This window comes from Haliotis rubra, unplaced genomic scaffold, assembly GCF_003918875.1.
Source record: "Haliotis rubra isolate DU_JTF1 unplaced genomic scaffold, ASM391887v1 Scf6, whole genome shotgun sequence".
In the NCBI taxonomy this organism is placed as follows: domain Eukaryota; kingdom Metazoa; phylum Mollusca; class Gastropoda; order Lepetellida; family Haliotidae; genus Haliotis; species Haliotis rubra.
Window position 1 is genome coordinate 3079359 of NW_025767301.1, and position 14141 is coordinate 3093499.

Consider the following 14141-nt stretch of genomic DNA (forward strand, 5'->3'; position numbering starts at 1 on the left):
GAAGCTGCTCGATCCATTTTTCCCCAAAACTGAAATGACGAGTGAAACTATCATGGTGGTGTTCTCAATGGACTGCACATCCCCTGAGATAAATACTTTTTATGAAAGGAAATTGTGCAGACGCATCAATAATAAAAATATAAAAACGTCCAAAGACTCCAGTTTCGATTACCTTTCAAAACAGTGTCCACTGGACGCAAAAGGTAAACAGTACGGGAAAGTATATGAATAAATTGTCAAATATCAGCGATGTCCCCTCCAATTTAAGGAATTATGTTTTGTTATCTGACTTCGAAGTCTCAAGCTGTTCCCTAATTGTATTTTCCAACTACTCATTGAGTACTATATATATCCTTGACGATGGCCAAGCTCCGAGGAATTGCAAGTAAAGACTGACTAGATATCAACGAAAGTCAATAACCTTTAAAAAACCCATTTCTATCCTTTCATATGTTGCACAAAGAACCATTTATCAAAGTTCAAATCAATTTCAGTAAGACCTTTACTGGCCCCATACCGCATTAAAAAAATCTTCACGACTTCGAATGTGTTCTTTCAGATCTGTTGACCTTGTCCATTATCTAAATAAAGCTTACTAAGTGAAAATCGGTCTTCTTCTTGGGTAATTGAAGCCTGTGAACACGGACTCCATGATGGGATGGTCACAATGAGGTGCCCCCTTCAGCCATGTTACGTCATATGACGCTATCGCTCTGACTGGCACCTTGTGTTGCCTTAACACCACATATATGACTTCAAGGAGTGTCCTCAGCTCTGTTATTTATTCGAAGAGGGATCTCCTTACAAAGATGCTTGTCTCAAGTTACGGCTTATGCCTCTGAAAGGTCCTTCTTCAACATCACTCAATACCCATATCAATAGATTAAATGCTTGATATATTCATGCCGTACTTGATATATCCACAACTTTGGAAGAATCCATCTACGCGTGCAGGCTCTGGATGGGCACCGTATACCTCTGTTTCAGCATATAATCCAGCCAAGCTGATTTAATCGATCCGTCTGCAATGAAACGTCCATTGTTAGGTCTTCACTATGTAGTCGAATTCTGTCACTAGTAAATTTGCATTAATTGGGCAAAGACAACAGAAATGCTGTATAAGATCAACAGCCCCTGTTTAGCTGGTATGGACTTCGTGTGGGAGGTGTAATGATCAATAAGTCGGGCTCGACTGCTCCCTGCGCGGCGCGCTGTCGTTCTGTCGTCTGCTCGTGGTGTCACAATGGAACCTTCCCGTTTCTAATGATTCTTTCAAGCCTTCCTTGACAGGAGAATTACCTGCAAGAATCGCGGCTAAGCAATAGGTTGCAGTAACATACGTACGGCGGTCTGCAGATTCCAAAACTCACCTGGAATAAATTTAGCTCACCTGTTGATTTCTAGCCAGGTGTTGAAGCTCAGGTGATCAGATTTGGCAATCTTGAGACAATTATTTTCGCCAAATACATTTGAAGCTTCTGCAATCTCACTTTTGATGATTCAGTAAGAAATTTGACAAACGGTGCTGCGCATATTGGCCATAAAACTGGAACATATTGGAAGATTCCATTCACCGTCAGCGAGTGATATCCTATCCATGACTATGAGAGCGGTGTGCTTCTTGTGATTAGGACCTTGGTGACTAGGGAACATTCTCCATCCGTAAGAGCATTTGTCATCGAGTTATGGGATTTCTTTCCTAGTGATTCTTGGATTTCCCGCAAACATGAGTATGTCAGCTGCAGGTGAGTTATGTTGATAACATCTTCTTCCAATATCTTTATATTATGAATATTTATTCACAAGAATGGGAATTTACAATTGTCACGTTTATTAAATGCATCCCATTGCTATTGTGATGAACATATGCAACAATATATTTTGGAAAGTTGCATATCTTCAGCTGATATCAGACATATATTTAAGATGAATTTCAGATGTGAAATCATATAAAGCATCTTTATCAAAGACCTTAAAGGCGCGAGTTGATATCACCTTCAGGTGCGAGTGATCCAATCAGATGGCTTAATAAGTTATGGCAGATAATGCATTTTAGCCAAGATGTACAGAACGAACAAACACCTCATGATCGATGAATTAAAACATGCATGCGTATTTCAAGCGTGTATCGGTTTACCTAAAAACCGGCGTTATCGAATCTGTACATCAAATGACTTAGATCTTGAAATTAATGGACCTGTTATGGCATGAAGGCGCTGACGCTAGATTGACAGAGCATTAGAAGTGTATTTGTTGGTTATTGATTGTCAATATAAGGCGAGGCTCATCCGTATTACAAGCAAGTAAAATTTCACTAATGCGCATTATTAAGCCAGTATGGCCGTTCCATTGAACGTGCGAAAGGTCGTTGAATATGTTGTTATTTTTGAAAACATATCTTAACAATGTCGTCATCTGTATAATTATTGTTTTCTAGTTCATATTGTAGTCAATGTAAAGAAACTTAAACACCTGAAAGATTTGTTATCGTGTAATAAAATTCTTGGTGCAGTTTTTCTCGACCATACATTTGCATTGCGTTTCAAACGGGGTATTATATACACATATTAATTGGGATGAAGAAGTTTACATTATAAAATATGTATGGCATGTTTGCTAATTGAAATTGTCTGCAGATCGACAGACAGACAGAAAATGGTAGATCATACTGGCTGTTCTGTATAATCTTGGATTTATAAGAAAGAAAACAAACATCTATCACAGTGAGTTAGTGTACGAGTACAATATATAATTCAGGCAAATATTTTGCTTCAGAATGAAGGTGTGTTTTTGTTTGTTGACAAACCAGTGGTGAATATGTTTGAAACTCAACCATTGAGGGAATCAACACTGGACAAATGCCATGGCGTGAAGCACATTTGTTCATATGCTGCACGTGATCGGGTTGTCAACAATGACTATGATTCTTAATTAACCAAAATAAACAATCAAGTTAGTCGACTCGTCAAATATCCTGTGCGTGCAACGTCATGTCAGAGTGTCCACAGTCTACTTTTATTGTTGATATGTCTAATGCAGGAAACCATTCTTGGTCATTAAAATCTGTTTAAATGCAGGTTTCATGATAACAGGTGTTAGAGAACGAGAAGATCGTCCATTCTCACACAGGGTCGAGGACATCTGATAATACTCCTGAAAAAGTACTTAGATATGCTTGTTTTAACTGGTGTGTTTTTAGCTGCCCTTTGATGGCAATCTCACAATTTATTTGTCGCATGTGAAACATGTATTACGGCTGAAGTTCAAGTAAATAAAAATATGAAAGAGCGACAACACAGATGATTACAGGCTTGTTATCGCTTGTGATTACGATCATCAACAGCGTCTCTATCTTAGTCTCGTGGTGTCATCTTGTGTACATCATAATATATCTTAGTTAATGTCCATCCGTCGCCACGTGTCTTTACCTCACCCGTCCAGGTGTATTTACCTCACCTGTCCACGTGTATTTACCTCACCTGTCCACGTGTATTTACCTCACCCGTCCACGTGCATTTACCTCACCCGTCCACGTGTATTTACCTCACCTGTCCACATGTATTTACCTCACCTGTCCACGTGTATTTACCTCACCTGTCCAGGTACCGGTGTATTTACCTCACCTGTCCACGTGTATTTACCTCACCTGTCCACGTGTCTTTACCTCACCTGTCTTTACCTCACCCGTCCAGGTGTATTTACCTCACCTGTCCACATGTATTTACCTCACCTGTCCACGTGTATTTACCTCACCTGTCCACGTGTATTTACCTCACCCGTCCAAGTGTATCTACCTCACCTGTCAAGCGACAGATTATGCAGGCTTCCAAGCCTTTAAACGTAACTAAATCCCAGAGGCCAATTACACATTTTGGAATGGTAGCTTGGCCTGCCCTGACAATTGCTTCAGAGCTGTCTGGTGGTAAGGGTCTTCTCGCTGGAGACCTGTTTCAAACCATTACACATTGTCACAGCCTAGATGCCAGTAGCCCTGGAGACTCTTTATGATGTCCGATTGATATTTCCCTTCTTATACACACTCAGCTGTCTCTGGTAGTCTTTGTTGTGTACTGTCGAGTTCTGCTTAGCTGCTACAGAAGAAATTGTGTTTATCTTCTCAGCGAAGTTTAGAGAAGGTGTTTGCTTTGTAGACAATGGATATAAAAACACGATAAGTCCATTACTTTGTTTCCATGGATACATTTCCAATTAGATGGAGGACATGTCCCCCTATGAGTGATACCAATTATTCTATACAATGATACAGAAATCAATGTAATTGAAAACGTGGTTCGTGTCCTTGGCTTAAGACTGGAGGCATCCCTTCATATTATCTGGTATTAGAGGATCTCACCTACACATTCTCAAAACTCGAAACGAGGCGTGTATGCTTGGTTGGTTTAAGACCTGTCCTCAGATGACTAGATAACGACCATGCACAAAACCATAGAGTTGTTACTTGAAGACAATGCACCCAAAACTGCATGAACAATTAGGATAACGACCGTCCTACATTCATAAAGATTAGTGTGACGTTTTGCGTGACTTATTCCGTTTATGGCACTGGTTTTACAATGGGCCAGTGAATGTGTCTTTCTTGGTGCATATTACCTGCTCTGAGCAAATGGCGTCCAAACATCCCCTGTAAATGTCAGTGAATATGAACACATGAACACATGAACACATGATTGACAACTCATATGATCTTAGACATCATGGTCATCGTGGACTTTAAGAATCAGTTCGAATCTAGTCGATTACAGTCGCTCGAGAATGACATTGGAGAGAGGCCAACACCAATGAACAAAGAAACAAGCTTTCAGTGTGTATCTTTGACCCCTTTCTTCAATGGTTATCGTTGTAAATGGAATGAGTTACGAAAATGTCAATGACCATGATATTCAGACTATAATGTCATTTCTGGCCAGTTACAAGCGGAAGAGGTTTCTTCATACCGGAAGCAGAGTTTCGCTGATGCCGTATGTCAACAGCCGATCACCATTAGCTGGGCACGTTGCATGCAGTTAATGACTCACGTGGTGTGGGGGTTTATGTCATAGGATGCAGATATTGCTTGAGGCCCCTTTCGGGGAACCATACGCTTTGAGGTCAGATAGTACAAGCCAATGTCCTTCAAGCACTCAGCGTTGACCACAGTTTTGTAACATATTGTTTGCGATTCATTTAAATAAAAAGTATAGTTAGTGTGTAAAAATAAAACTGAAAACATTAAATGTATGTTTCTTTTTATGTGACATCACAATTTGTGGGCTGGACGGTTTGCAGATTAACGTCGCATGTGTCTACACTGTTCGCAATGCTAGCTGCTTTTACTTATCCCACAGTCGAAAATCGTTTTGTAGTTGTCACATATTATATGTAATGTGTGTATTGTTGGTGGGTATTGGTTTAGGTCAGTCGTTCTGGTGAACACTCGATGACGTACAGACCGCCGTCACATATTGCTGAGTGCTACGTTAGACAACAAACAGTCTGTAAGGAAACATTATAGAGCGGGATGCGTTGTAGTTGAACGTCATAACTGAACATAGTATGGAGTTAGGTAGTGACTGAAAGCATGAGAGTAAGTGAATGTGTTTAGGTTTCTTAGCAATATTCCAGCAATACCAGCAATATCACAAATTGTACCCATGTGGGTAACCGAACCCGTTCTGTCGACGTGATGAGCAACGCTTTAACCACTGGGCTACCCACAGTTCAAACTTAAAAGAAAGAGGACTTGCTGTATTTAATGATAGCTCACGGGAAGGTTTATACATTTGACCTTCTAAGGTAAATAATTTCATCCTCATTGTATATCAATACTTGAACTGGAGATCTATACTGTTATTCGTCTCAGGTAAATACTTTAATCATCAAAGGTGTATATAACTATTGGAGTTGCATTTTATATAGTAATCCTTCTAAGTAAAATACTTTCATCATTGACCCGTGAAGATCCGGGTTAAATTTGGTCTTCAACAACGCGTGTTTGTTGTAAGAGGTGACGAACTGTGCTCAGGTTCGTGGTCATGGTTACACATGACATCATATCCCAATTGCGTAGATCATGCTCGTGATGTTGATCACTGGCCCGTCTGGCCCAGACTCGATTAGTTACAGACTGCCGCAATATAGCTGGAATACGACGTTAAACAACAACCAACCAACCAACCGACCGACCGACCGACCAACCAACCAACCATCCAACCGACCGACCAACCAACCAACCAACCAGCCAGCCAACTTTCATCATTAATGGTGCATATTTATGTCATTTAAGTTGGAGGTTTGTACAGTTATCCAACTTACATCATTAATGGTCAGGCACGCTTTCGAGCTGCTAATATAAACCAATCTCTCTTTGACAAGACACATCAAAGAACATTGATTGACAGCAGTATGCATAGAATGTGTTGTTTTTTATTATCCCCATAAAACACATCGTGTTTTCTTGAACTCATAAACACATCTCGTTAAATTTTCTTAACGGTTTTTAAGTAAGCGAAAGCATTTTATCACTCGTACCAATCATACGCCTTTCAAAAGATGTCTTTAGCGATGGAGTAGTTGTACACAAGACCCCTCACGTATAAGAATGTGAGTTTCCTCAAGATGAGCCTTTTAAACAGCTGTTTCCGTATGTATGGAGAAACCTAGCACAGTATAATTGGACCCCAGAGCACCCAAGAGTTTTTTTCTCCATCATTAGTTTTCCCAAGACGAGATGGTTTCATAAAAAGTTGCCTTGGGCACACAAGCTGTGACATTTCACTAGAGACAGCCACGCTGGTGTTGTGCTACTGATCGGAATCCTCTTCTCCAGTCAGCTCGACAATAATAAACTGAACATCTTACTGGGCATCTAAACCACAGTTCTTTATATAATGTGACAGTTCAATCTCGATTAAAACGTCAATGGCGCCAGTTTATGTCATCACACCTTATTGCTTTGTATCCAGAACACTGATGCTGGAAGATCTTGGTTAGAATTCGTCATCAGCAACCCATGCTTGTCCTAAGCGATGACTGAGGGGATCCGGTTGCCAGACTCGCTGACTTGGTTGATCCACCTCATTGTATCCTCGTTACGGAGATCGATGCTGCCTAAGCTGTCAGTGACAGGCTTGTCTGGTCCAGACTCGATTATTTGCAGATATTCGTCGTTTAGATGGAATATTTCCAGTGACGAGTTAAACAAAAGACATATAAACCGATGCTGACACATCGAAACTACTGAACAAAGGCCTTGAATGTATGTGAGTGAGTATGGTTTTACGCCGCTTTTAGCACTATTCCAGCAATATCACGACGGGTGACACCAGAAATGAGCTTCACACACTGTACCCATGTGGGAAATCGATCCCGGGTCTTCGGCGTGACGAGCGGACGCTTTAACCACTAGGCTACCCCACCGCCCCACATTGACTATTGAAACCAAGTAACTGTAAAACTTGCGGATCTTTAACAACGCTCTGCTTGTCAGACGCTACGGATAACTATATGTTGTTGTTACTAATGTTAACGTGACTTCATTGTGTATAACATCGCATTTATCATCACCTCAGGTAAAATGTAATGAAAATAGCTGATGCGCTAATGGCGTAATGGCGTAAATATAGAAACATTGTCATACACACCCTTTATTTGAGCTTCGTATTTGGGGAACAAACACATTGTGGGTGATGACTGTTTAGTATTCTCCTTGCTCTTCCATTCTCCCTGTCCATACATCCGCCATTGTATCTATACGGTGAATTTAATCAAGGCCAAGAACATAATGTCATAGTTTTAACTGTAAACGGATTTTTCCGACGCGGAAATTACAGATGTATCGCCATTCCTCTGATCTAGCGATACGTTATATCATATCGAGGTTAGGATAAATTGTTTCCATGGAAATTATTGATATGACGACGTACTTTTGTGAAGTGCATAGGTTATGTTTCTGCTGAAAGGATGATGTATATGAGAACTGTTTCCATGGATACCAGCTAAATTGAATTGGCTGAAGCTTCCCAAGTGAATCGGTGACCCTATCTATTTAAAAACATCTCTCTCCACCATCCTAACAAATCATTCAACACCGACCCTGACACTTGTTAATAATAACTGATTCAAACTCATTATTAACCAAACCCGGCAGTATCACCATGGTATCGACTGGCGTGTAGGATCGGAACCTCTTGCAGAACGTGATATGACCATTCTTCGCCAAGTTAGCACACCTGCAGTCTTTTGTCCCTCCCACTGGTCAGTCAACTAATCCCCCATCCATCAATGGCAGTTACTCTTGTCACCACCCATCCGACCTGCCCTTAGCTGCTACTCATCAAGCCTACAGTCCAACTACCGCAGCATGGAATGGCACTGTAGTTGCTGTTTCTCCACGTAGAACACAACTGTACTGCCGGACCTCAGTGGGTATTTCCATGTTATTGCAGTTCCGCAGTTGTTTGACATCTAATTAATCTCCTCCTTTGACATTGCTTGGCCAGGACAAATGCACAGCACTGGATTATGAGCTGTACTTTCAGACTTGTCCATGGACGTCGCAATGTTGACAATGGCTTAGCATGGCGTCTGGTTAATTTGATCACTGTGATGGCGTCCTTTGTAAGACAATATTGCATGGCCCTTGTTCACTTCGCAGGTGGTAAAGGTCAAGTATTGCAATATTCAGTCTTTTCATATCACATCAGCCTGCGCTATTTCTGATCCTGCACTGCTCATACCACACCAAACAGAGTTTTTGACAAAGAGATTATCCAAATTGTCCCCATATATCAGATAGGGCTGAACCTTTCATCATGTATTGTGCACCTAAATTAAAATGCTGTTCCGGATGCTGTGGGGAGCTAAGCTAAATGATACTGGCATTAGATCTCACAGTTCGTGACTTAGCAGAGTTGGAATCAATCCAGATGTCATTTGGGAAGTCAAAGGTGGTTGTTGTTGTTTCTTTGTAACAGTGAGTGAGTTTAGTTTTACGCCGCACTCAGCAATAGTCCAGCTATATGGCGGCGGTCTGTAAATAATCGAGTGGACCAGACAATCAAGTGATCATCAGCTTGAGCATCGATTTGTGCAATTGGGGACCGATGTCAACCTAGTCAGCGAGTCTGACCACCCGATCGCGTTAGTCGCCTCTTACGACAAGCATGGGTTACTGAAGACCAATTCTAACCCGGATCTTCACGGGTCTTTTTGGTAATACGATGTAACATGAAATCAGGTACAATAGGAAATGCTTACACATCTCGAGAACACCCGGTGTCATCACTCTGTATGATTGTAACAAGGGGCAGTACCGTCTCAATAACTGATGGCACTGGTTACAGACCATCCATTTTCCATTTCTCCAGACTCACGAGCGAGACAAAGTTAGTGATGAGAAGATGATGGGGGCGATGACGCCACATCGCAAAACAGATGTTACAAAAACAATTTTGGTTTTAGGGTTTTCATTATAAAAAGTAGAAATATTCACATGATGTACTAACTATCCCATTCCTGATTTACTTAATGAAACATTTCAAAGATGGTACACTGCCCTACTCTAACCATTTAACCAATTATTTTCTCGTTTCCTGAAAGGTCACGTGGGAAAGAATAAAACAGGGAAGATATTTTTAAAAGGTAACTTGAGGATACGTATTTTGAATGAGCTTAGGGACCGTTCATATTTTCTGGCTAGAGGGGGTGATGATGATTTTTATAGAGAAGCATGTACAATGTGAATGACACCCACCCCCTAAAATTTGTATACAAAGTAAGTGACACCCCCTACATGTCATGTACAAAATCAATGACACCCCCTCCTTCCCATAACTTTTAAGCATAATTTTTAATATGTATATGTACAAAATTGCTGACAACCCCCTTGTACACGTGACTCCCTACCTCCCCAGAATAAAATGGGTTACAACCCCCTCCCTTAACATCATCACAAACCCGCACCCCACACCCCACACCCCACACCCCACACCCCACCCCAACCATATGGACGGTCCCTTAGTGTAAGGGGTATGATGGTATGATTTGTTCACCTTCGACACTTGAGTATTTTCCGCATACACATATCTTCCGTATGTTATGCATCGCATTGTATGTATGTGCATTATGTAACGTAACACACACTATATATTGTAGTCATGTACACCAGCACCATTAACCACTTCCAATAATACATAGCTGGATTCAATTAAACCAAGAAGCTGTACTGAGTGCGGTCTCATAGCCAATACAGTTCTTTCTTCTAAAATAGTATAGTAGCTGAGCTAATTTCGAACTAACAATCAGTTATAATCAACTAAGAGTTTCAGTTTCTTCTGTCCTGTCTCCCAGTGTAGCAATTTAGTGTAGAGAAGTACGTGACGAGCTTTCAGTATAGAGACTGACTGACTGACTGACTGAGTTTAGTTTTACGCCGCTTTTAGCAATATTCCAGCAATATCACGGCTGGGGACACCAGAAATGGGCTTAACACATTGTGCCCATGTGGGGAATCGAACCCGGGCCTTCGGCATGACGAGCCAACGCTTTAACCACTAGGCTACCCCACCGCCCCTTCAGTATAGACGTTTTAATCATGCCACTGGCAAGACACTGTGCAATCCATTAACATCTCTATATAGTACGATATGGCCTGAACCTATTCCGTACAACAGACTTCTTCTGAGCCCAGCTCAACTAAAAGTAGCCGTCCAACTGAAACAAGATTCTCCGAGATATACAGGCTATTAATCATAATAGAACGTAGATAATATACATAACTGATACAGTTATGGCGAGACGTTATCCCGTTCTTGAAGAATCAGATTGATATCCTTCTCATTTTCTTGAGGAAAAATGGCCATTTCAGGTGAACAATTGACAAGCCTTTGCATGTGTTTGTGACGGTAGCCATCGGTGAGGCAGGATACGATCATCCTTCTGATACCATATCCACACATGTCATCTTCACTATAAATAGTGACTTATAAAATTAATGTAAACTTCCCATGACATAGACGGAGTGGTGCAATCGGTTCTATGTTTTTGCAGAGGTTTCCTATTACTGTCGAAAGGGTTTTTATGGCTATTCAGTATTACTGACCATCATACATTTTGGAATTTTGGTCACACAGAAATTAATTATGTAAGACATGAATAGTAAGTAAACGTGGCACAACCCTTTTCAAAATCAAAAGAGGGGCGATGTGGTAGCCTAGTGGTTAAAGCATTCGCTCGCCACGCCGAAGACCCCTGTTCGATTCCCCACATGGGTACAATGTGTGAAGCCCATTTCTGGTGTCCCTCGCCATGATATTGCTGGAATATTGCTAAACGCGGCGTAAAACCATACTCACTCACATACTCACTAATCAAAAGAAATCTCTGCTTAAAGGGAACCGTCTGACATAGCTTCTTATAACAATGAACCTGGTACACTGAACTATCTTTTACTTCTTGTTGATAGGAGCTGCGGCTTTGATAAATCGATTGACATCTTACCGTTTCCATAATTATGTTATATTCAACTTCATACAATTTTTATGTGATGGAGATGAAGTCCACATGCGAATCTCATGTGGCACTTTGGGAAATTGGCGTACGACTAAAACAACAGATCGCTGGCAAGTTGTGACACCGGGCGGTGCATGAGAGTATATACTGTGATCATCTGTCATGCCATCTCACTTATTAAACGGTTTACCCACTCCCGACCCCGAGAATTCCGGGTTTGAATTGGTCCCAGTAACTCATGCCTATTTAACTTATTAAATGCTTTACCCACTCCCAACCCCGAGAATTCCGGGTTTGAATTGGTCCCAGTAACTCATGCCTATTTCACTTATTAAATGCTTTACCCACTCCCAACCCCGAGAATTCCGGGTTTGAATTGGTCCCAGTAACTCATGCCTATTTCACTTATTAAATGCTTTACCCACTCCCAACCCCAAGAATTCCGGGTTTGAATTGATCCCAGTAACTCATGCCTATTTCACTTATTAAATGCTTTACCACTCCCAACCCCAAGAATTCCGGGTTTGAATTGGTCCCAGTAACTCATGCCTATTTCACTTGTTAAATGCTTTACCCACTCCCAACCCCAAGAATTCCGGGTTTGAATTGGTCCCAGTAACTCATGCCTATTTTAACTTATTAAATGCTTTACCCACTCCCCAACCCCAAGAATTCCGGGTTTGAATTGGTCCCAGTAACTCATGCCTATTTCACTTATTAAATGCTTTACCCACTCCCGACCCCGAGAATTCCGGGTTTGAATTGGTCCCAGTAACTCATGCCTATTTCACTTATTAAATGCTTTACCCACTCCCAACCCCGAGAATTCCGGGTTTGAATTGGTCCCAGTAACTCATGCCTATTTCACTTATTAAATGCTTTACCCACTCCCAACCCCAAGAATTCCGGGTTTGAATTGGTCCCAGTAACTCATGCCTATTTCACTTATTAAATGCTTTACCCACTCCCAACCCCAAGAATTCCGGGTTTGAATTGGTCCCAGTAACTCATGCCTATTTCACTTATTAAATGCTTTACCCACTCCCAACCCCAAGAATTCCGGGTTTGAGTTGGTCCCATCAATCCATGCCTGTCTCACTAGATTTAACATTGATTGTTTACCCACTCCCAAGCCCAAGAATTCCGGGTTTGAGTTGGTCCCATCAATCCATGCCTGTCTAACCAGACCCACATTGATTGTGTGTTCAGCGCGGATCACCGAAACCCATCAATCCATGCCTGTCAAACCAGACCCACATTGATTGTGTGTTCAGCGCGGATGACCGTAAACCCATCAAGCGATGCTCACAGTATCAATCACTGTATTGTCTGGCCCAGGTACGATTATTTTCAGCCCGACCTCACAAAACTGGATTATTGATGAGCGCGGCTTAAAAATATTTAAACAATCAAAATGTTTCTAATTGTAAAAATATATATTTGCAAGACTGTTATGTTTTACTTTTTTCATCTGAAAATCTTTTCAATTCGTTCCACACGCTTCGATACACTGTAGATGCTGCCTTTTTGTTCAATAAATTAAGTCAAAACGTTCCATATTTTAACGCCAACAACAGTAAATTAGTAGGTGTAATGAAACTGAAAGGTAGCTTTTCTACTTCAGTGCATAGAGACACACAATTGTCTCCGATGACAATACAGCACTCAGTCCTTGGAACGATGGTTTTGTGGTAAATACTAAAGCAAGCTAATTCATATCCTTCAACATTTTAACGCCTCCTTACTTTCTAAAATGCTTTATTCAACCAACCGTTATTCATTCTGTCAATCAATACCATAGATAGACAAGCTTTAGAAAATTGCACTCATACCGACAGCTCTGCCGGATGGTTCCATTGATATTTTGTTTATACTATAGTCAAACCCAGAACAATGCTCTGCGTCATTGTATTCAGACTGCATGCAACCGTGAAGAAGTGAGTGAGTTAGTTCTACGCCGCTTTCAGCAATAGTCCAGCAATATGACGGCGGGGACACAAGAAATGGGCTTCACACATTGTGCCCATGTGATGCAACCGTGAAGGAGGTCCTGAAGGACGTTGACCTCACAATCATAATATTACCACCACTGAGTGTTAAACTTTCGGTCCGTATCTACAATTACATTAGGATCCAATCAAAATGATACCATAAGTGCCATGAGCCATTTAAGGTTTGGTGGTTAGATTAATCACCAGTCGTCATGTTTGCTCTTCTGAAAATAGTGAATATGGCTTTACGCCACTTTTATATCAGGGTGGGGACACCAGACATGGACTTCACAGAATATACTAATGTGGGAATCGAAACCGGTTCTTTGGCGTGACGAGCGAACGCTTTAACCAGTAGGCTACCCACCTCACAACAATAACATATTGTCAATACAAACACGTCGCAGTGGAATATATGATGCAAATGGGAAAACGTTCATACAAGTGAGTGAGTGAGTTGAATGCTGCCTTTTACAGTATTGCATTAACATGAGGGTGTTCCAGTTTAAAGTGTGAGGAAACCCGGAAGTGATGGAAGTGAAGCCCACGAGAACGCTTATGGTGTTCACAGACATAGAAACAGAATCAGGGCGAAATGGGATTCCCATCACCAATCACAGGTTGCTTGTGTACCCAAGGGAC

At 41.3% G+C, this 14141-nt stretch overlaps 1 protein-coding gene across 1 annotated transcript in view; it reads left to right on the forward strand.

The window, feature by feature from the left end:
* Positions 1–1114: 1114 nt before the first annotated feature.
* Positions 1115–14141, forward strand: part of LOC124255374 (synaptotagmin-17-like) — a 97599-nt gene continuing 84572 nt past the window's right edge. The window contains exon 1 of the mRNA XM_046689270.1: positions 1115–1745. Within this exon, the coding sequence (XP_046545226.1) occupies positions 1727–1745 (19 nt within the window). The 5' untranslated portion in view covers positions 1115–1726. The remainder of the gene's footprint in view (positions 1746–14141) is intronic.